Raw genomic sequence first — 25,068 nt, 5'->3', positions numbered from 1 at the left:
TTTTTAAAAATGGACAACCCTGGGGCACCTGGGTGGCTCAGTTGGTTAAGTATCTGCCTTTGGCTCAGGTCATGATCTCAGGGTCCTGGGATCGAGTCCCATGTCAGGCTCCCTGCTCAGTGTAGCATCTGCTTCTCTCTCTCCCTCTGCCTCTCCCCTGGCTTGTGCATGCTCTCTCTCTCTGTCACTCACTCACTCTAAAATAAATAAATAAAATGTTTAAAAAAAAAAAAAGGACAACCATGATGGCCAAATAGAAATTTCTCTTTTCTTTCCTTATTTATTGGAGTTTACTGCCCGGCCCCGCCATAGCTTAAATCAAGAATGTGGCTTGTTTCAATGCTGGTAGAGGCCAGGAGAATGAAGAGAGGATTCTTAGATACAATTGTCCAAAGGTGAACGAGTCTGGGTTTTCCTCTGAAACGAAATAACTCTTCAGATGTTGTTATACATAGATCTTATATAATATCATCTTTTTTGTTGAGAGTATCAAAGGTGGTATGTTCCTTTACCTAGGGAAAATGCTTTTCATATCTGTTTTCATTTCTTGGGATTCAACCTCAATGACTAGGAGTTAGGAAAATAGCAGTTGTCTTTCCTGGGAATGGTATTTGGTTCGGGGAAGGAGGAAGGAGGTAGTTTGTATTTCTTGATGATGATGGTGATGAAGTTCTACAGTATAATATGATACTTGAGGAATAGTATAAGTTAAATGGAATTATATGAACTATGCTGAGAACATAAATCTTCTACTATAAAATTCTTCCTATGGGGAATACTAGAAAGTCATCGAAGTTCTAGAACACCATAGTTATACTCTTGGAACCATTTCTGTTTTGATTGATAAATGCAATGTCTGCAATGAAGTTACTTCTAAAACTTTTTAATTAATTAATTAATTTATTAGAGAGTGCATGCACATGAACCGGGGGAGGGGTAGAGGGTGAGGGAAGACTCTACACTAAGCGTGGAGCTAAATGTGGGGCTCAGTTTCACGAACCTGAGATCATGACCTGAGCCGAAACCAAGAACCAAGAGCTGGATGCTTAAACTGACTGAGCCACCCAGGCACCCCTAAAACTGTTTTAATGATGGAAGCTTGGAGATAGTTCACAGGGGTTCATTTAGTCTCTCTTTTGTTTGTTGGATTGAAAATTTTGATAAAATTTTATCTTGTAATTTATATTATTCATATTTTGTGTTTTTCATTAGTTGGCATACTTAGGATTTCTGATGCTTTATACATTTGTGGTTCTTGTACAAATGGAACGATTACCTTCAGTTCAAGAATGGATTGTTATTGCTTATATTTTTACCTATGCTATTGAGAAAGTCCGTGAGGTATGTCTGTAGTTTCTCCTACCAGTAACTTACTGTATATATGGAGGGTGTTTTGTTTGGTTTTCTATATGTATATGTATCTGTTACTCATAATCAGTATATAAGTGTGCTGTATTGCCCATTGAATTGTCATTTAGATTTAGATTCCTGTGTTTATCACAGTTTTCAGTTTAAATTATAAATTTTCTAACATCTTGATTTTAAAAAAGTATTTTCCTTAAATAAATGTTTATACTTTTTATTCAAACTATTAACTACATAAATACAGTTTTATAACACACTGACTTAAATACTTCTGGATTATTTCATGTCTGTGCTGTAGATTTAGAGAATACATTATGTTGCAAAAACAAATGAAAGCATTGTACTTCCCTTCCACTTAGGTGTCATAGGAATTTATCTTCTTAAATATTTTATTATGCATTTTTAATTTCTTTGAGTGCCATGGTTTATATGTTTATGAAATCTGTTGTTTTACCAACATGTTTGAAAAAATTAAATTGTTAAATGATAAAGTTGTAAGTAATTTTTTAAATGCATATTCATAAAAGCTGTACAAGGATTCATTAGATTGTAATAACTGGTTGCCTCTAGTGGGAAGGGAAGTTAATTGGCTAAGGAAGAAGAATGGAAAAGAGGCTTTTCAATACTTATTCTTATATACACTTATGATTTTGAAGCTATAAATGTATTACCATTCCCCACAAAAGAGAAATTTTAAATTCTTTTTAAAAATTTATTTATTTGAAAGAGAGTGTGCGAGTGGGGGGGAGGGACAGAGGGAGAGAAACTCAAGCAGACTACCAGCTGAGTGCGGAACCCAACAAGGGGCTTGATCTCATGACCCTGAGATCATGACTTGAGCCAGAATCAAGATTCTGCCACTCAACCAACTGAGCCACCCAGGCAATGCAAATTTTTAATTTTTATATTCAAGAGAAGAGATGAGTACAGGTACTTAAACCATCGAGTTGTTTGCTTTCTGTAAATAAGACACCTTTGGGAAGATCCTATCAGGATATCCTGTTGTTTCAATGAAAAATAAAACAACTTTCAGAAGTATCTCACTTTCTAGAGAACTCTGTTCTAATTTAAGATTTCCAGCTTCTTAGTAGAATGACCTTGGTTGAATAGGTCATTTATTTGTGGGTATTTATATACATATGTGTGTATATATATATATATACACACACACACACATATATAGAAGGAGGATAAGAAGTATGTGTCTCTGATATCTTACTGAATTGTTTCAGTGATCAAATACATCATCAAAGCCCAAGATAATCAAACATACTTTGACAAATACTATGTAATTCATTTATATATGAGATCTAAGCAACAAAACAAAAGCAGAAACAGACCTATAAATACAGAGAACAAAGTGATTGTGGGGAAGGAGGGGAGGAGAGATGGGCAAAATGGGTAAAGGGGAGTGGGTGGCACAGGCTTCTAGTTATGGAATGAATAAGTTCTAGGGATGAAAGGTATAGCACAAGGAATATATAGTCAGTGGTATTGTAATAGCATTGTATGGTAACAGATGATAGCTACACTTGTGAGCGGAGCATAATATATAGAGTTGTTGAATCACTATGTTGTATACCTGAAACTAATGTAACATGTATTAACTGTACTTCAATTTAAAAAAATACTTTGAGGGGCTCCTGGGTGGCTCAGTCGGTTAAAGTGTCTGCCTTTGGCTCAGTTCATCTGGGATCGAGCCCCAAGTTGGGCTCCTTGCTCGGCGGGAGTCTGCTTCTCCCTCTCCCTCCCCCACCATGGTCTCTCTCTCTTTTAAATAAAATCTTGAAAAAATACTTTGAAATAATAAAAAATATATAAAATTCTACTGTGATATTATAATTGAATGCTAATATATGTTTTTATAGGAGGAAATTGATTACTTAAACAGTTCAATTAGATTTTTTCTTTTTTTTTTTTTTTTTAACCCATAGATCTTTATGTCTGAAGCTGGAAAAATAAGCCAGAAGATTAAAGTGTGGTTTAGTGATTACTTCAATATCAGTGATACAATTGCCATAATTTCTTTCTTCATTGGATTTGGACTAAGATTTGGAGCAAAATGGAACTTTGAGAATGCATATGATAATCATGTTTTTGTTGCTGGAAGATTAATTTACTGTCTTAACATAATATTTTGGTATGTGCGTTTGCTAGATTTTCTAGCTGTAAATCAACAGGCAGGACCTTATGTAATGATGATTGGAAAAATGGTAAGTTGAGAGGCATCTGATAATACTCATGGGTTTATTGATATTTTTTTCTTGAAATCATAAAAAGGTGTCATTACATAGTTTTATTTGAACTAGAGAATGTTATTTCTTCAAATTGGCCAATCCTCAGGATATTAATTTTTGAAGAAAATATGTGATGGGATAAGATTAAGAAAACCATATTTTATGTTTTATCTTAAAATGTTTTTATTTTTAAATGCTACTTTCTAGGGCTATTTGAGGTCAGAATGAAAAAAATACAAGTTTGTTTTAGCTACTGTTTGTGAAGTTCTTTTCATCTTTACTAACGCTACCCTAGTCATCTGGCACCTGCAGCAATCTAGTAAAATCTGTTTATTCACAACCACTGTGGCCTATCTTAGTCTACATTATAGCTAGAGTAATTTCAAAATGCATATCTGAGTATGTTACTTCCCTACTTAAAAAAATTTTCTAATGCTTTCACATTACCCCTAGAGATCACTATACTTAATGAATTCCATAAGTCCTGCCAAGTTTGTTGCTTTTAATTTTCCAGTAGAAACATCTTCCTTGCTTTCTTTTAAGTGTCCTCTCTTAACCATTTTTTGACCTCTTATCTATGCTAGCTATAGTCACACAGGCCTGTCCATATTTTTTTTTTTTTTTAAAGATTTTACTTATTTATTTGAGACAGAATGAGATACAGAGAGCATGAGAGGGAGGAGGGTCAGAGGGAGAAGCAGACTCCCTGCCGAGCAGGGAGCCCGATGCGGGACTTGATCCCAGGACTCCAGGATCATGACCTGAGCCGAAGGCAGTCGCTTAACCAACTGAGCCACCCAGGTGCCCCTGTCCATATTTTTTTTAACATAACCCCTACCAGGGTACCATAGCTCATGTTCTTCTTTCTGCCAGGAATGACTGTCCTCATCTACACTCATATCCTTAGCTCTTTTGATTACATACAGATCACATCTCTAACATAATTTTTGTTTTGGGGGGAGTTTTTTTGGTCTTTTCCCACTAGGTCAAGTTTATTTGCTACAAAGTTTTATGGGGCTCATGTTCCTCCTCTACAGAATATTTATCTCTGTGTCTAACCATATTTTAAACTATATTCTTACTGGATTATTTATGTACTTCTCTAGACTGAACTCCTTGGAGTGTAGGAACCTTGTTTGGTTTTGGTCACCTTTATATCTCTAGTACTTACCATAGCGGCTGTCACATAGTACATTCTCCTTAGTAGTAACTATTGCTGGTTGGATGGATAAAACCATTACAAGTAGGAAAAGAAGACATAAAAATACTGAACATTCATTGTGTTTTAATAGATTGATTCTCTTAATTTTACATGATTAGCAGCAGATTATAAATTTTAAAATCTATAATCTTCTACCAAGTAGTTTTTAATGTTTATTCTTACTGCTATGCAAGATAGTATAACAATTATTAGGATAGTGCCTCTGAACTTTGTGAAATTACATTTCTCCTTTTTGATTTTACCAGTCCTGTAGTTATTTTAAATAGTTCTATGATCTAGTTTGGAGCTTGTCCTACATAAGTATTCTAGGAGATTATATATGGTGTTAGTAAACAGTCCTTGTGGTTTATTGATGAAATTAATGAGTAGGAGATATAGGGACTCATGGAAGGAGATAAATCTGTGGATGGTTTTATTAAAGCAGTGGGATATGATCTGTTCTTTGAAAGCTTAAGATAGATAGGAGTAAAAAGGCACAACCTGACTGGAACTTCTTTTATGATAAGGAGTTGTTGGTTAGTTAACAAATTGGATAAAAGGGCATAGCCTGATTTACATAACACATTGAAAACTGGGACCTTAGAGAAGAAAAATATAGGGGAAACCATTGAAGAGTCTCCCCTCCACCAAATTTTATTTTTCTTTTCCCTAAGAGGAATAAGTTGACATTTCTTTGTCTTTCCTTACCATTTCGGATAGACTTTTCAATGCATGGATGCTGAAAGCAGCTAGTCCGCTTATTTGTTAGATGATTTTCAGCCAGTGGGGACAGACTGAAAAAGTCTCACAAGTGTTTCTCTTGCTCAGCTCCAATTCCCCACACTAATCTTGTTCCATTATTATGTACTTGCAAGATAATGCTAGCTAATGTGGTTTATGTCTTTAGGTTCCTCTTCCCTCCCGTCTTCACGGATTCAAACTATTTTTTAAAGTTCCAGTGAGAATATCTTTTCCTGATATAATATGTCCAATATCTTGCTCTTTCCTACAGGTTTAACCAACTGGCAGGTTTTCTTTTTTAAATGTAGATGTCAGGTTTAATGTGCAATTCCTTATGCATTGAACTGAAAAATCTAAAGTGTGTTGTCCTACTTCTGCCATAAACTGCTTTCAGTTTCCAGTGGTCAAAAAGGCAAACACTATTATACTATTGTTTTGTAAAAGTAACTTTTCCTTTCTTATTCTAAAATAATTATTCATTGTAGAAAATTTTAGTAAATACAAACTACTGTCCAGAGACATCCACTGTTAACAGTGTGGTGTATACTTTTTCCATCCTTCAAGACATACAGGAATACGTGCTTGTGTGTTAAACTCCACACAAATAAATGTATATAATAGCTTTACCAAAGTAGGCTGATTCTATGTGCTGTTTCTCAATTCTTTTTAAAGATCTGCCCCCTTTTAATAAATATAAAAATCTATCCCTAGAGTTTCTGAAACCCTTTTCCTTAATTGTGGAAAATCTTTCTCTTCTAAATTAAATTTACCTTCTAAATAATCCCACTAGCTCATAGGATTATGAGCATTATGAAAATAAGATTTTTTTAAAGTTTTCTAAATATAAAGTTTAATTATTTGCTTTTTGAGACTACACATTCCCCTCCAGGAGAATGTGTCCTCTATTTCACCAGTTGAGAATTACTGGTTTACTGTTTGTCATATCAAAGAAGTATAAGTATTCACTATTCATCCATTTTGTATTCTTTCATAAAGTAGTGTTTCCAGGAAAAGTTAGGGGATTTAAGGCTTGTAGGGAAGAATTGGTTTTAGCCTAAAATTTTAGCATGCAAGAAGGTGCTCCAGCTCTCATTGCCTACCCTTACTGACTTAGTGGTATCAGGTTAATGTAATGGTAGTATACAGTAAATTAGAGGTATAGGAAATACAGAAGTGAACAGCCATAATAATAAAAGATGGAAATCAGAAAAATAGGGGGAAGCCAAGAGAAAGAAATAGAAGCTGACTGGATTTTCATCTGAATCTTGCCTCTCACATGCTCGCAGCACTCCTGCCAGTTCTCCCATCCAAGTTCTGAGGAGCTTGAATATATATTTCATTTTCTTCTTTATCTGTGATTTTTAGAACTACCCTCCACCAGGAGTATTTATGTCTTTCCCCTCTTCAACCAGTCATTTATCACATCATTGTCTGTTTCTCCTAGTGCCGTTTTCCCTTTCTACCCCCTTTAGAACTTTCAAAATGGTTGATATTCTAATTATCTGTTTAAACTAGGTGCTGCGGAGTGTAAGAAATCCTTCATTAAAGTATACCTTTAAATAATGAATAAAGGAGATGAATTTTATGGTAGTAGGTTCCTAGAGTAACTTAACATTGTTTCTTTTATCATTGTGTATCTATTATAAGCTGTGCACTATACTAACCTGAAACTACAAAGATAATAAAACATGGTCCAGAGCCTCATAGAACTCACAATTTAGTACATAAGACAAGCATGTGAACAGATAGATAGCTACAGAAAGATAAACTTGTGTGAAGACTGATGAGATAGTACCTAATTCTGTCATAAAGGCTTTCACAAAAAATATGGTATTTGAAAGTTTGGCAAATAGGAATTTTCCTGAGCAGGGAATTTCTAATCAGAGAAAAAAGCTTTGAAAAGTTTGAACATACAAAAGATGAAAATAGAAGAAATACTCCTCACAGTTGATATCATTAATAAAGATCACACTTATGAAAATTGCATGGTAAATGCTAACCTTTTCCCATTCGCTCCATGTATCTGTACATTCAAGCTAGAAATCCTCATTTTAGATATGTGAAAATGGGATATTTAAATATTTTTAATTAATTAAATTTAGATCAGCTATAGGGAAGGTTGTCAAATAGGCTTTATGTGAAAGGTATGAAATCCAGAGGCCTCTATGAATCATTAGTCATAGACTGAATAATTTTAAGATACCTCAGTACAAATTTGAGTATGGTTTTGAATTTTTGACTTGGCCTTTTTCTTTAATTACAGATAGATATTTGGATTCTATAATATTTCAAATGTCATGAATAATGTATTGATGATATGCCTTTTAAAATCTTTTATCCCAAGATTTTGTTGAAAATCTTGTTATTGAAAATATACATTCTCTTAGTGTGTATGTTAAACCCTCAAGGCATTATTTGACTGTTTTACAAGTAAGAGAACAATCTTGGAGAGTATTAGGACTCTTCGATTGCAAGTCACAGAGACTCAACTCTAATTTAAAAAGGAAATTTATTGGCAGATGTGTAAGAATTTTAAAGATGAAGGATCAAGTCTAAATTATTACATATAAATCAATATTTTGAAATTTAAAAAATAAAAAAACCCAGACTTACTGTCCTCTTTAGCTTTCACATTCCTGCCTTCCATTTTTACTCTCACTATATATTCATTTGAAAAATACATGCAAATGTATAATTTTTTTAGGTTATTTTATTGCAATTACTGATTTTTTAGGTTGGTTTATTGCAGTTGTTGGTAAAGTACAGATTTATTGTAAATGTAGTCTACCTTGATCTGCGTGGGTTTTCCACTAGTACATTATTTGTGGATGAATACTACATTGTTGGAGTGAGACAACATTCACTTTTTTAAGTATAAATGCTGAGCATTCGTACCCCTAATTAAGTGGATAGAAATTAAAATTCTGTTATAGGATTTTACTTCACTCTTAGTTTTCTTAATGATTTCAAAATTCACATTGTGACTTAATAAAAATTATTTTTCATTGATTTATTAGGTGATAGCCCAATTAGGATTTTTTCACCTTTGTTGAAATTAAAGAATTGCAGACTACCTGATTTGTAAAAGGAATTTTTAACCAGTTAATTGGTGTCAGTTATTTTTTCAACACCCATGCTGATAATTCCAGTTTGTTTTATTTAGCTCCTAGAGGTTTTCACAGTCCAGGATAAGGGACCGTGGTATAGAGTTTAGGGTTCAAGATGGATGAGAAGAATGACTTTTTGTGTATGAAGTGGGCAAAGGACAGTTATCAAAGGGAGGTAGAAAAGTGAGTCTGAACCTCCAATACAACAACACAACAGTTTTAGGAAAGAGCACATAACAGAAATTGATTCCCTGAATCTGCCCATGTGTCTATACCTCTTTAAATCTTCATGGACTCAAGATAGGCCGACTGCAGTTGGAACCAGTGATATGGTTCATTACATAGAATGTGCCCCTTTTAATATTGATTGCTATTGATTTATTATCATACCAAAGAGATGGAGAAAGATATTTCATATCCAATATTCTAAAAACTGGGCACCCAGATTTACAAAGGGAAAGTCTTATTACTGATGTTCTATCTTAAGGGGACAAAAATTGCATTGGATGTTTCAAATCACATTTGGCAGTTTGTACTAGATTATTTTTTTCTTTGATAATTGCTGTTTACATGTACAAAGTTTTTATTTGCTTTGTATTTGATATTTTAGTTATATGTGATCTTTTTGTTTTCCTAATATTTGTTGAATTGGTGTTGTAATTATAATGAAGTTATTTACTTTTGGAGACTAAAAAAAAAAAATGTGCCCCTGACCTATCTAGCCTCACAGATCAATTTTTATGTAATCTCCTTGATGTTAAGGTTTATGTAGTGATGAGATTTTCCTGAATGCTAATACTAGGAGTAAAAGGAAACTCAAGAGATTCTAGTTATTTATTAGAACATTAGAACTATTTTAAGATGAAAAAATTGTCATTGTTTTTAAATTCCCATGTATTTTAACAGTGTTCATTTTTTAACAGGTAGCCAATATGTTCTACATTGTAGTGATTATGGCTCTTGTATTACTTAGTTTTGGTGTTCCCAGAAAGGCAATACTTTATCCTCGTGAAGCACCGTCTTGGACTCTTGCTAAAGATATAGTTTTTCATCCATACTGGATGATTTTTGGTGAAGTTTACGCATATGAAATTGATGGTAAGTGTTTATGTTTACAAATTCATCTTTTGGTTATTTTGTTTTGAAGTCAGACTTGCATTACAGTAGTATTACATATTTTCACAAGTCAAACTATTATTACCAACCTAAGCCCTCCCAAAATACATTCGTTAATAAGCCCAGAAAAAAACCTATAAAAATTAATCAAAAAAAGTATTTTAGAATTTTTTCGGCCACAAATGGAAATTTGGCCTAACCCGGCTTATACAATAAAGATATTTATTAGCTCATGTAACACAGAGTTAGAGGTAGAGTGGTCTTTGCAGTTTGTTAATTCATAGTTAAGGACACCTGTTCTTTTTCATTCCACTGCTTTGTAATCAGTGTATGATTGATACAGGTTTCCCTTATGATTAGAAGACTGTCACTAGCAATGGGAGGAAAAGAGACAGGGTTTTCCATGGTTCTCTTAAGGGTGAAAAGTCCTTTTCCCCAAAAGCCTCCTATTGAACCTGTTCCTTTAAATCTCATTAGCTCAAATTGGCTTCAGCCTTTATGTCTGAAACAGTTGGGGCAAGGGTAATAGGATTACATTGATTAGATCAATCATGGTAGGTTGGATAAACTCTTGAATTAACAAAATTCAACTGTGAACGCGTTTTGTGTGTAAGGTAATTTTTTTTTAATTGTTTTAGCTAATGAGGCTAAATAACTTGGGAACATAGGTGATGCTGCTGACTTTCGGGGATGTTCTTCTACTGACATCCACATTTGCATTTTAGAATCTTTATTTGATTAGTTTGCTCTTCATCTCTTTTGCAGTTTCTCTCCTGTCTTTACTCTTCCCTCACCCCACACCTGTGTTGCTCCCTACCCACCTATTTATAGGTGATTAGGTCAGGGGATGGCTACATACTGGTCTTTGTTTTCAGATGTTGCTTAAAACAGTGAGGTTTTACCAGCCTCGTCAAACTTTGTGTTCAATGCTTTCCTGTTCGGTGCCATTTTCAGGTTTTCATTTTCTGCTCTTTTTCCATTGTGGCTCTAGTTTAGTTGTTACAAAGCACTGGATATAGCTTTTTAGTCTTCCTCATTCTCTTCCTTGGGTATTTGCTACATCAAACAAATCTGAATAGAATGGAAATTGATAAAGCTTTTTAAGATTGAAAGAACCTTGTGCATTCATTTGCCTATGAAACAATTTATTTGAAAGGAATGATATAGCCATTGAGTGTTTTAATGGTGTATATGTTTTTAAACGATTACTAAAGAAATGCTAATTGTATTGTAAGCATTTACATAAAACTTATCACTAATTCATGATTATTTAATTCTAATCCTTTCCCTATTTAAATTGTTTTGCTTAATTCTTTAATACTCTGGTGGGTACTAAAGCTCTTCTCTTCCTTTTTTTTGGTTCAGCTGTGTTTTGGCTTCAGAAACATTCCTGGTGGGGTTAATGAAAAGCAAGGAATTCAGACCTAATCATTGTATATTTGAGAGGCACTTTAACCACTCTTTCAACCCTCTGGTGACATAAGATAAACTCAGTAATTTTTATATTTGTAAATTTACTGTGAGTTTACCGTACTTTTTTTTTTTTTTAAGATTATTTATTTGGAGAGAGAGAGCACAAGCAGGGAGAGTGGCAGAGGGAGAGGGAGAAGTAGGCTCCACTGAGCAGGGAGCCCGACGTGGGGCTCGATTCCAGGACCCTGGGATCATGACCTGAGCCGAAGGCAGATGCTTAACCGACTGAGCCACCCAGGCGCCCCTACCATACTTTACTTTATTTATTTATTTATTTGACAGAGACAGACAGCGAGAGAGGGAACACAAGCAGGGGGAGTGGGAGAGGGAGAAGCAGACTTTCCGCTGAGCAGGGAGCCCGATGCGGGGCTCGATCCCAGGACTCTGGGATCATGACCTCAGCCGCTTAACTGACTGAGCCACCCAGGCACCCCCAAAATTTTTCTGTGTTGGAGTATTTTTAAGTTTTATTCCAAGTGCTTGCCCAGAAGCTTTTTTAAAGAGTCTGAAACAGATTTGTACATAATTGAAACGTCCTTCAAACAGACAAATACTAATGAAAAATAGTTAACTGGTGTAGAAACCAATTGCACTGTAATTTAACTAAAATTTAAATTTAAAAGGTTACTGGTGTGATTACTATATCTAATTTTTGTTCTTCTTTTCAAAGTGTGTGCAAATGATTCCACTATCTCTCAAATCTGTGGTCCTGGAACATGGTTGACTCCATTTCTTCAAGCAGTCTACCTCTTTGTACAGTATATCATTATGGTCAATCTTCTTATTGCATTTTTCAAGTAAGAATTTTATTCAGTTGCTTAATGAGATTTTAACATAAAAATCTCATTTTGAAGGAAATACACAAAATTTCCAATCTAAAGATTTTATTGAAGCTTAAGCTACTAAAATTATCTTTGAAAATTACAAATAAGAAGGCATACATTTTCAAATCAAATGAGACTTTAAGTTTGAGACTTAATTATATTTCAACATGCAGTTCTTTTATAAATTTAACCTTTATTTGGGATTTTTACTAAGTTGCCAAGGAATACACATGTTCAGTATATAAAACAGAAAGGCAAGTAGAAAATTCATCTATAGTCTCATTAATTAATTTTGGTGTACATCTTTCTGTTGTTTATTATGAATATATATGAACCATTTTTTCTCTTCAAAAATAACGTTCTTATATTTTGTATACTGTTTTAAACTAAGCAAAACATGAATATTATTCCACATTAATAAATATCTCTCTCCGGTTTATTTTTTAATGCCTACCTGGTATTCCATGATATAGACCTTAATTTTTCAACCAATATATTACATTGTTCATTTAGATTGTTTATAATTTTTTTGTTCCCAAAAACCATGTTATGGTTAAATTTTTGATCATTCCTTAATTATGTCCTTAGATTGTTTTCCTAGAAGTAGAACTGTTCAGTATATGCATTTTAAGGACTTCATGCGTTTAAGCTAAAGTAGGCCTGTATCCCCACATCTCTGCCAACACTAGGTATTGTTATCTTCAAATGGTCGCTAATTTGATAGTACATAAAAGTATCTTGTTTTTATATGCACTTATTTTGTTGCTACTAAGATTGAATATTTTCTTAAAGTTTTGTTATTTATATGTAACTTTAAAATCTTAAGATATTTTCTGCTCATTTTTCTGGGAGTTTGTAATTAAGACCCTCAACGATACCAAACTTGTGCCTTATACTTACTGCATGTATTTTTTCCAGTTTCTCATTTGCCTTTTTAGTCTTGTGTATAGTAGAGTAGTCTTTTGAATTCTTGTTTAGAACGGAATTGCAGTAAAATCTTTAGTATTTAAAACTTTATCATGTGATTTAGCTGTGTTTTATTTTTATTGTTACTCAAGCAATGTGTATTTACAAGTGAAGGCAATTTCCAATATTGTATGGAAGTACCAACGATATCATTTTATTATGGCTTATCATGAGAAACCTGTTCTGCCTCCACCACTTATCATTCTTGGCCATATAGTTTCTCTGTTTTGCTGCATATGTAAAAGAAGAAAAAAAGATAAGACTTCCGATGGACCAAGTAAGTAAAATATATTAAGGGAAATGTTTTTATTTTATCACTTATCAGTATTACCCTGAAGGTTAAGTATTAATTTTACTCAGAAGACGTAATTGGTTAATGTTACTATAAAAAGCTTTTGTTGAATTTGCCTGAACATAAAGGAATTTTAAGTATAATATGGTATCTGTAAAAGTGAATTTAGTATGAAAGTTCTTTTTGAATATGGCATGTCAGTTTGTTTTTGTTAAAATGGTAATGTAAACCGTGACATTTTCTGTTCTACAAACCATTTTACTGCTCTGTAAACAACACTTTTCGTTTATTCTGTATACTACATGAGATTAATCATCATATCAAACTGTGCTTAAAATTTTACAGTGGCTTTCTGTTCTACCAAATTGGTTCTTAAATTCCTCTACCTGGATAAATGAGGGAGAGGTATAAAGAGAGTTACAGGGGAAGAGTGTCCTATAGGAAAAGGAAATTAGAAGAGGAACAGGTACCTAAAACTGTTCTCCTGAGGAAAAAAAATGGAAATACTTGTCCAGTGCTTTAGAAACACTACAGTAAAAAGAGAAAAAAATTACAGATGATGGATATAGTCGTATGAACCCTAAATAATTCATAAGACGCCTGAGCTATAATTTGATATCTTGATAGTCTTCATTGATTTTTTTTTTCTTTTCCCTCTTTAGAACTTTTTTTAACAGAAGAAGATCAAAAGAAACTACATGACTTTGAAGAACAGTGTGTTGAGATGTATTTTAATGAAAAAGATGACAAATTCCATTCTGGGAGTGAAGAGAGAATTCGTGTCACCTTTGAAAGGTTCAGAATTTCTTTAATTATAATTGATTATATGTCACACTGGATTCTCTTATGTCTTATACATGGTCATTGTTCAATTTATGATTGTCAAAATAAGTAAGCTTAGTAATAGTTTTATATATCGGAAGTCATTTCAGTTCTAATATTTAGTGTTAAGTCACTAAGTCAGTTTCTTATTATTTTTTAACATTTGTTACAGAGGACAGAAGAATTAATGTTCTTTACCAGTCAGTGGAGAGAAGTGAAACTATATTTTAAAGCATTGTTTTTGTTTTTGTTTTTCTCTAATGGCTTTGCTACATTCTGGAAGCAGATAGTATAGTTATAATAATGGTAATGGTAGTTCTCTGTATATGTAGCTTTATATACATTTTTGTGTGTGTTACTTTGATGAGGGGAAATTGTAATAATAAAAACGTTTTTTGAAATCTTGATTTTTATTATAATAGAATCAGCACCGGACCCTTCTTAAACATTAGGTGTGTCTTTTATAAATAAATAATCATTTTATTTTATAGCTTAGCTTGTTTGAGTGCATGTAAAATTTCTTTTTTACCATTGTCATTTATTGAGATTACAAAAAGAATCTCTAAAACATTAATTTTTAACATTTTTAAAAAGCCTGTGTTTTCCATACAGGGTGGAGCAGATGTGCATTCAAATTAAAGAAGTTGGAGATCGCGTCAACTATATAAAAAGATCATTACAGTCATTAGATTCTCAAATTGGCCATTTGCAAGATCTTTCAGCCCTGACTGTAGATACATTAAAAACGCTCACTGCCCAGAAAGCTTCGGAAGCTAGCAAAGTTCACAATGAAATCACACGAGAATTGAGCATTTCCAAACATTTGGCTCAAAACCTTATTGACGATGGTCCTGTAAGACCTTCTGTATGGAAAAAGCACAGTGTTGTAAATACACTTAGCTCCTCTCTTCCTCAAGGTGGTCTTGAAAGTACTAATCCTTTTCTTTGTAATATTTTTATGAAAGATGAAAAAGATCCCCAGTGTAACATATTTGGTCAGGATTTACCTGTAATACCCCAGAGAAAAGAATTCAGTTTCCCAGAGGCTGGTTCCTCTTGTGGTGCCTTATTCCCAAGTGCTGTTTCTCCTCCAGAACTGCGACAGAGAGTACATGGGGCAGAAATGTTAAAAATGTTCAGTAAAAATAAAAAACTAGGCAGTTCTTCTAATAGCATACCACACCTGTCATCCCCACCAACCAAATTTTTTGTTAGTACACCTTCACAGCCAAGTTGTAAAAACCGCTTAGAAACTGTAACCAAAGATCAAGAAATTGTTTGCTCTAAAGCTGCAGAAGGAGATAATGTAGAATTTGGAGCATTTGTAGGTAAGTTTGGCAAAGTAATATTTGTATATCAGTATAATTTTTTTATTAAATTATCATCTTAGAAATAAATAACTAATAAAATCATTCACTTATGTGATAAGTGGGCTTCGTTTCATAGAATATAGTTCTAAAATTTTTTAAAGGATTCGAGTGGGGGAAATAGGTTGAATTGAGCTATAATAGTTCTATTGGCACATACCTCTTTGGTGAATTTACTATAATAAGTTTGTATATAAAACTTATTTGGGCTCTTCCTTTTGATTTTGAGAATCTTCTATTGAATTTGGTTAACTTGTTGAAAGAACCTGAGTGATTCATAAATACTAGATACTTGGTGAATAATAGAAAGGTACAGGGGAGGCTAGATAGAAAAAACTGGAAAAGAGCAGTGTCTTCTAAATTGTGTGACCATATAATTTTTCATCTCAACCAGTACCCTTTTGATAGTGAAAGGGTACACTAATAATTACAATTAGGCTAACAGGGAAAGCCAGGACTCACTATACCCAGAGGAGAGCATTTCAGAAAGGAATGATTCATTCTTATACTTCAGATAGCTAAAGTAAAATAAGGACTGAAAATATATTTATTTTAGCAATGATAACAAATTAATGGCCTTGGTGGAATCTGCTTCAGTGAAGTGGTTGAGGGAGAACCCAGATTATATCAAAATAAAGTGTGAATGGGAGGAGGGAATGTAAAGAGTAGGACTTGGGGGGCAACTATAAAGGTCACTATGAAGGTAAAAAGAAAGAAATAACTTATACTGTGGTTTGTAGCTAAGGTTTTTTATTTGTTTTGTTTTTAATGATGGGGGAGACCTAAGCATATTTTAATGTTGACAGTGTGCCATATGGAAGGAAAAGGTGAAGAGAGAATACTTCATAGAGCTAGCTAGGTCTCTAGTATTTGGGAGAATATAGTGTTCTAACAGTCTTCCTGTTATATTAGTAAAGATTAAAGTATTTAACAAAGAGTTCTTAGAAAACAACTTGGGTTGTTTGTGGGCATGACCAGAGTGTTCTGAGGGCCTCTGTCTCTTCAGGTTTGAATTTTTCCATCAGGTGGCTTCCTAACCTTTGTCTTAGAACTTGTTTGAGCCTTCCCAGCTTAGAAATTTACCTAGTCATGGAACATATATGGAGATTGCCAGAGAATATGGTTATGTCCATGTAATCTCCACATTGAGGCCAACCCTGTAAGTTATCTAGGTACTGCGTATATGATCTCTACTGCTAGGCTATGTGCAGGTCACTGTGGATTTATAGAGACAACTTTTCCTGCATAAAATCTATCCCAGTTTATTTTTTAAAAGTACATTTTAGTCTGTATGTTAGTATATTGCCACTGGGATGGATATGTATAGATACCTACATATTTATCTCTGCATATGATTTGTGTGTTCGTGTGTGTGTAGTGGATATATTATATATGTGTTACATATGTAATTTTATATTTTATGAATAGTAAAAGTAATTGCTTCCCTTTTTTCTTTTTAAATTTCAAGCAATTCATATCACATGTTGGATTCTTTGAGGAGGCCTTTGGCTTTCGCTGTTACTGTAAAACGAACTATTAATCTTCTCTAGCTTCTTGACAGATTTTTTTGTATATATCAAAAGATCTACAGGAAACTTCAGAGCCATCAAAACTACTTTAAAAACAACATAAATCACTTGTTTATGTAGACTTTAGGCAATGACATTATTTTGATAAAAAATAAATATTTTTTGTTATAATTTTTTCTCTTTAAGGACACAGAGATAGCATAGATTATTTGCAGAAGTTTAAAGAAACATCAAACAAAATAAAAGAAATAATATCCGTAAGTAAATCCTTGTAACAGCACAATTCAATCTTATTTTGCTATTTGGGGGTTTAGTTCAAAATAGAATTAAACATTTCAATAAAAATCAGTTTTAGCAGAGACCATCATCAACATGATTATCCCAAATATTTAAAGCTATACACCATTTAAAAAGAAGAAACAGGGCGCCTGGGTGGCTCAGTTTAAGCATCTGCCTTCAGCTCAGGTCATGATCCCTGGGTCCTGGGATTGAGTCCCACATCGGGCTCTCTGCTCAGCAGGGAGTCGGCTTCTCCCTCTCACTCTCCCTTTGTGCCCACCACCTTGCTCTCTCTCTCTCTCTCAAATAAATAAAGAAAATCCTTAGACAAATATATATGAAAAAAATCTGCAGTTAGCTTGCATTTTTTTAAATGATGAAAATAAAAAAAAACACCTATTTAACATTTCTCTTTTTAAAAATGTTTCTCCCTATACATTTCCCCTTGACTAAATACTGAGCTGAACTCTTTCCCAGGCCCAAAAGTTTATTAGAACATAACCCTGTCTGTCAAGGAACCTGTAGCCAAGCAGTAAAAAGCTGAATATGCCAGTAACTACAATATAATGTGCAGGTGTAAGATACTCAATAAATGTTTGTTAAATAAATTTTTAAATGTATAGAACAATGAATGAAAAGTATTTCTTAACTGTTGCTCTTGTAAATACCCATAATGATAGTCTTAATATGAGGGAAAGGAACCAGTAGGGAAACCTTTTTTTTTTTAGGTTGTATGTCTTGTTTTATCTTTGAGTTTCTTACAAGGAGGGAGAGCTGACTGGGAATTATAATTTAAAAAGCAAGAAGACATAGATGGAGTGAAATTGAGCATTTAGATGATAAGGATAAAAAGTATAGCTTTTTGCAGATAGGAAGAGTGACAAAAGAAATTGTCGCACAGATATTTTGAGTTGGAAAGAAAGAATGCTAAAACTCTTCTCTAACTTACCATTTAAGAATCTGTGTGTTTCGTTGTATATAAATTATGCAAAACAGTTTTAAAATTAAAGGGGATAAAAAATAATCTGGGGAGTTCATACTCTTAAGGCATTTGTTTTTCTAGTAAGGCTGGTGGAAAGCATGGTGGAGTACATGAGAAAGAGAAGGTTTAAGGTAACCATTGTGTGAAGTTATTAAGGAGTCAAGAGAAAACCAAGAATATGATTTCTCACCTGTAGAGTTGAAATAGCATGAATTTTTTACTAGCCATATCAGCATTTGAATTTTAGCCAGGAAAACTGAAGGCTGGGAGTGGATATGGGGAAAGTAAATCTTTGGAGTGATTCTGACTTCAGAGGATTGGCTTGACACTACAGTAAAAGATTAGAACTGCTAACTAATTGGAAATCTTAGAGTTGTCAAACTCAAGTTAGAACCTCAAATTCACCATCATCTTCTTGCTCAGCAGACCTATTTCTCCTTCTGTATTTCCAGCCTCTGTTAATAACATCAGCATTCTAGTTTACCAGGGCAAAACTGCACTCCTACTTCTCTCACCCATTTAACAACCAAGTCTAACTCATTTTGCTTCTTAAATATTTTTTTAGTATCTCTGCTTCTCTGAGTCCTCAGTAACAATTACAGTTACCCTGACTTAGGCTGTCATTTTCTAATATGTATTTCATTGAACTTTTAAAATGTCTCTACAAGTGTCACAATGGCAGTTTAAAGAATTGTATCAGCACATTCTTGTGGCATCATTTTGCTATAGTGAAGCACTTGATGTACATAGGAAGTCATTTAGGATAAATGGACATTCCTTAATGGGAAAGGGTATACGTCAAGGTTTCCCCACAGGTTTTGCCTTTTAAAAATGAACCTATTAAATGAACTTAAAGCCAGGACTATGCTAAAAATTTTCAAGTGGGCAGGTAACTTCCTGGTAAAAGTAAGAAGAAATTACAAGTTTCTGTGAGTAGGCAGAAAACTGGTGGCTGTGTTTTGAATTAAACAGTTTTGAGTAATTCACTTGGAGAAAAAGAACTTCCCAGAAAAATGCACATATACAAAATTTTATCTATTAAGGTATGTGGAGTTTTACAAATACCTTGAAGCCCATCATCAATCCTGCACTGGAATTTCTGTCGTAGATGGTTCTAATAAAACTACTGTGTCATTGCATCAAAGAGTATATATCAAGGAAAGCACTTAAATAAAACAAATAAGAAATAGCTAAAACTGGTTCTAAAAGAAAAATCAGAAAGGAAATTGGAGTTGCATTGTGACTACAGATAAAAGGTTAGCACTCTCACTTGGGTATATCAATCAGCTGTATATGAAGAGTGCAGAGCATCAAAGGTAGAAAAGCTTCATTTTCTTGAGATATAAACTAAATTTACTTAATAAAAGTAATAGCTTATTGTAGTAGCAGTTTAAAACTCATTGTTTCTGAGAGGTGGTAGAGGTTTGGGAATATTTTAAAGTTGCGTAATAGTGTGTGACCTGTTTATGTTTGAAAAGAGAAAATAATGTGAATGTACTGGATTGTCCCCACATTAGTTTAATGCAGTTTGTTAGATCATCTGGGAAAATGTTTAGATAAAAAGAAGAAAGGAAGGGAGAACTAGACTTTGTTATACAAACAGCTTATATAATCAGTAAGAAAGCTACCCAGATATCCCTTCTTCCCCATAAAAACCACTTCTCTACCCTCCAAACTGTTAACAATCCGTCAGTGTTAGTATAAAATAGCTTTTTGTTTTTTAGGTGAAAAATGTTTTATTATTTTCCCTACAGTTTTTCATATTTTCCCCCAATTTTTATAAAGTTGTATCACTATGAAAAAGGATTCATTCAGATTGAGTTGTGAACAATGGATTTATGAACAAGCAAGTAGGATATTTTGATGCAGTTTTTTTAGATTGTCATTGAAGAAAATTTATAACCTGTAGTGTACTCTTTTGGTGTCCAGGTAGATTAAAGCATATTGAACTAAATAGATACAGAGACTTTTATACTACTTAGAACAATTATTTGAAATTTAGTTTAATTGTTTTTAAATTGTGTATTTGTACAATATGCAGAATGATGTTCCTTCTGAAAACACTTGGAAACATTTGAGTTCTCATGCTGGATTTACTGAATGTCGCAAAACTTCTGTTCCTCTTCATTCAGAACAAGGTAATTTTTGACTACGTGAATTATGTTACCAAACATGATTATTCAAGCTTTAAAAGTATTTTATGTATGCCACACACCTGAACAGTGAATGTTTTAAGAGTCGGAAAATGACGATTCTGGTCCATCATTGTTGCTTTAAGCTTATATAAAACACATAATCCTAATTTTTTTTTTTTTAACAAATTGTTTAGTATCTAAATACCAAATATAAAGCCTTGATTTTTACGAATCCGCTGATTTTAACTTTTACAAGTAAATCTGTGTTTGAATCTATATAGTCATTTAGTCAACATATTTTTCTAATTTAACTTTTAAAAATAGCTAATACTTCTATTTGGTTCAGAATTGAAATACAAGCAGTTTGAAAATAAGTCTCTCTCTCATTCCAGCCCCACATGTAACCACTTATTTTTGTTTATCCTCTAGAGTTTCACATCGTATATGTCAGTAGTCTTTTCTTCCTCTCATTTTTACACAGAAAGTAACCTACCTACATGTTCTACACTTTTAATTTTTCACTGGAGAATTAAAAGGCCTGGGGATGTTTTCATATCATGCTTTTTTACGAGTCAAAGTTACATATGCGTACAAATTTATTATTATTCAGCTATTCATTAGTGTGCATATAACCTTTATAAGGTTCCTTAAGAAAAACATCACGACCATGTGGACCATCATTTCCCCTTTCATTCTCTTTTGGTATAGAACAGTATCAATTTGGATATATTCCAGGAGTGCAAGTTGGTTTAACATTAACATAAAAAATAAAATTGATAAGGGGTGCCTGGCTGGCTCAGTCATTAGAGCATATGACTCTTGATCTTGGGGTTGTGAGTTCAAGCCCCATGTTGGGTGTAGAGCGCACTTAAAAAAAAAAATATGTATATATATATAACATGTATGTATAATTGATGCAGGATAGTAACAGATTAGAGGAGAAAAATCATTTGATCATTTCAGTAGCTGCAGAAAAGGCATTTGATGAAATTCTGCATCCATTCATGATTAAAACTCCTAGCAAAGTTAGAATGAAGTTTCCTTAATCTGAATTAAGGGTATCTGCAAAAAGTTACCACAAGTATATTTCATAATGATATATTGAAAACCAGATGGAGAATCAAGGCAGGGATTCTGGCTGTTATCATTTCTATGTAACATTCTAGCCGGAAAAATAAAAGTAAGAAAAAGAAATGGTAGAAAGATTAGGAGGGAAGAAATAAAACTCATTTTCAGTAACATGGATGTTATTTCTAAAGTTAGCATGCTTCTACTTTTGCATCCTCATATTTCAGTTTTAGACATCCTCATATTTCAGTATTGACCTTCCATTAAAGAAGGCAAGGATTGAACTCATTGAACTCTTCCCTTCCCTCTCTCTGTTCCCCAAACATGTGTGCGCGGGCACACACACACACACACACATATCACATGTGCACACATGTGCACATACTACACACACATTTACTCTTTCCCACCAATATAGTCCAGTTATAATTTTGGCTAGATCAACACTAGATTCTCTGCTATTTAACTACATTTTTTCAAGATACTCGGATACATAATGCATTCTCTCAGTTTCATTATTTTGAAAAAGTTTTGCCCAGACTCTTTTAATGTACTTCTATCTGGCGTTTTGGCCTCTACACTTGGAATACAAATTTTGTTCTAGATTCTACATCACCATTCATTCTGAGGTTTTTCTTTATTGTATCATAAATGTGAATTCTAAGTTACTTTAGAATTTAACATCCTGACTTTTTAAAATAGGCTTAATTCTACAATTTATTTAGGATGAAAAAAACCGAGATATGATAAAGATGGCATCTTAAATCACAGGAGGAAAGATGAACTATTTTTTCCATTACTGTTAAAATGATGTATGTATAAGATTATTAATTGCAGGGGACGCCTGGGTGGCTCAGATGGTTAAGCATCTGCCTTCAGCTCAGGTCATGATCCCAGAGTCCTGGGATCGAGCCCCACATCGGGCTCTGTGCTCAGCAGGGAGCCTGCTTCTCCCTCTCCCTCTGCCTGCCTGTCTGCCTACTTGTGCTCTCTCTCTCTCTCTGTCAAATAAATAAATAAAATCTAAAAAAAAAAATGTTTAAGATTATTAATTGCAATGTTGTAATGGCAGGAGATTGAAATCATACCAAATGTCCATCTGTAGGAGTTTGGTTATTATTCTGTACAGTTATTGTATACCCATAGTACGAAGTTCAATATAGCATCAAAATAGAATAGAGACGTTTTCTGTGTACCGATAATGGAAAGATCTCCAAGCTTAAAGTTTAAAAATTTAACAACAAAACCCCCCCCCAAATATGTAATATATATTATCCTATCATATATATTCATGGTAGGATATATAAGAAATTTGGGAATAGGAAGAGTAAGACTTTTTCCTTCATATTCTTTTATTTCTTACTGCCTTTTTACAAAAATAAATTGAATAATTTATTTGTCAAGAGACCTCTGGGCCTTATGTAACTCTTATCTTCAGCAGTGTTGGGGAGAGGATAAATTACCTTATGGAAGTTTACACTATGTATAGAAACACTTTGTGTTTGGTTAGTTGATAGCAAAAAAAATTTTTTGTTGTATCACTTATGTTTTAAATTTTTCTTTAAGTGGAAAGTAGCAGTAGAAGGCCATCTACAGAAGAAACTCATGAAGTAGATTCCAAAGCAGCTTTACTACCGGTTTGTACATTTCAATTAAACAAATGCGTATTTTAAAATACATATTTATTTAGGTATATATGTGTGTATTTTTTTTTTATAATTTTATGTTTTTCATCATGATAAATGTAGTCTTTAATCCCCACCCCTATTTATCCCAAACCATCTTCCGTCTTCCCAAACCATCAGTTATTCTCTATAGTTAAAAGTCTTGGTTTGTCTCTCTCTGTTTTTGTTTTTGTTTTTTTCCTTTGCTCATTTTGTTTCTTAATTCCACATATGAGTAATCATATGGTATGTGTCTTTCTGTAACTTATGTCACTTAGTATTATACTGTGTAGCTCTATCCATGTTGTTGCAAGTGGCAAGGTTTTATTCTTTTTTATGGCTAAATAATATTCCGTTATATATATATATCATATCTTCTTTATCTATTCATCTATCACTGGACACTGGGTAGCTTCCATTGTTTGGGTATTATAAATAATGCTGCAGTAAACATAGGAGTGCATATATTCCTTGAATTAGTGTTTTGTATTTTTGGCTAAATATCCAGTAGTGCAGTTACTACATGACAGGGTAGTTCTGTTTTTAACTTTCTGAGGAACCTCCATACTGTCTTCCACAGTGTCTGTGTCAGTTTACATTCCCACCAGCAGTGCAAGAGAGTTCTTTTTTCTCCACATTTTTGCCAACACTTGTTTCTTAAGTTTTTGATTTTTGGCCATGCTGACAGATGTGAGGTAATACCTCATTGTAGTTTTGATTTGCATTTCCCTGGTGATGAGTGATGTTGAGCATCTTTTCATGTGTCTGTTGGCCATCTGTATGTCTTTGGAGAAATGTGTGTTCATGTCTTCTGCCCATTTTGATTGGATTATTTGTTTGGGGGTATTGAGTTGTATAAGTTCCATATATATTTTGGATACTAACCCTTTATTAGTTACGTCATTTGCAAATATATTCTCCCATTTCATAGGTTGCCTTATAGTTTTGTTGATTGTTTCCTTTGCTGTGCAGAAACTTTTTGATGTAGTCCCAATAGTTTATCTTTGCTTTTATTTCCCTTGCCTCAGGAGATATATCTAGAAAAATGTTGCTACGGCCAGTGTGTCAGAGAGATTATGGTCTGTGCAGTAGTTAGAAAATTTTAAAGAAAAGTTTGTGCAAAAGACAGGCAGGAATCTCTGTACTGAGATTAATTATATGAAGTCATTCCCAGCCAATTAAGGTTAATACTTGATTTTTACAAACACTTTTTAAAAGCATACTCTGGCAAGCAAGACAAGTAGCTTGGGAAAAAGCAGAAGAATTGCTCCTTTATAGTCAGTCAAGTACAGAAATCACTACTCTTACTTATCCTGGATCATCAAGAACATACTAACTTCCATTCTGCTATAAGGAGATGGTATTATTGAAAATCACGTTATTAAAAAGATTATTTCAATGAGGAAAGGGGTTAGTGAACACAGTTTCATAGTAGCAGTTCCTCCTTTCTGGAAGGACCCATCCTGAACCTAAGCAGCATAGTTTTGCCATAAATAAAGTTCCATTGAAGATGACCCAACAATGCCAAATTACAAAACTTCTGGGATTCAAGTTACATAAACAATATTAAGCCTCTGATAACTTAAGATAATAGAATTATTGGTTACAGATTTAAAACAAGTATGATTAAAGTGATTAAAACCAAAAAGAGAAGGTATTACAAATATGGAAAAAAAAGAAAAGATACTGTTCAAAAAGTCCTGGAAAATTAGAAAAAAAATCTAGAATAAAAACTCATTGGGGGGCGCCTGGGTGGCTCAGTCGTTAAGCGTCTGCCTTCGGCTCAGGTCATGATCCCAGGGTCCTGGGATCGAGTCCCACATCGGGCTCCCTGCTCGGCAGGAAGCCTGCTTCTCCCTCTCCCACTCCCCCTGCTTGTGTTCCTGCTCTCGCTGTCTCT

General features: G+C 33.7%; 1 protein-coding gene across 1 annotated transcript in view; it reads left to right on the top strand.

Moving 5' to 3' along the window:
- The window catches only part of TRPM7 (transient receptor potential cation channel subfamily M member 7), a 30,042-nt gene extending 5,604 nt beyond the window's left edge, over positions 1-24,438 (top strand). Inside the window, exons 7-16 of the mRNA XM_081831071.1 lie at positions 1,213-1,341; positions 3,300-3,578; positions 9,575-9,749; positions 11,911-12,037; positions 13,123-13,307; positions 13,985-14,117; positions 14,757-15,472; positions 17,227-17,297; positions 20,343-20,439; positions 23,071-24,438. Of these exons, the coding sequence (XP_081687197.1) occupies positions 1,213-1,341; positions 3,300-3,578; positions 9,575-9,749; positions 11,911-12,037; positions 13,123-13,307; positions 13,985-14,117; positions 14,757-15,472; positions 17,227-17,297; positions 20,343-20,439; positions 23,071-23,177 (2,019 nt within the window). The 3' untranslated portion in view covers positions 23,178-24,438. The remainder of the gene's footprint in view (positions 1-1,212; positions 1,342-3,299; positions 3,579-9,574; positions 9,750-11,910; positions 12,038-13,122; positions 13,308-13,984; positions 14,118-14,756; positions 15,473-17,226; positions 17,298-20,342; positions 20,440-23,070) is intronic.
- The last annotated feature ends 630 nt before the right edge of the window (positions 24,439-25,068 follow it).

This window comes from Leptonychotes weddellii, chromosome 9 (assembly GCF_054177405.1).
Source record: "Leptonychotes weddellii isolate Sample4059 chromosome 9, ASM5417740v2, whole genome shotgun sequence".
Lineage (NCBI taxonomy): Eukaryota > Metazoa > Chordata > Mammalia > Carnivora > Phocidae > Leptonychotes > Leptonychotes weddellii.
Note: the sequence above shows the minus strand (reverse complement) of the source record. Positions and strands in the feature narration are given on the sequence as shown.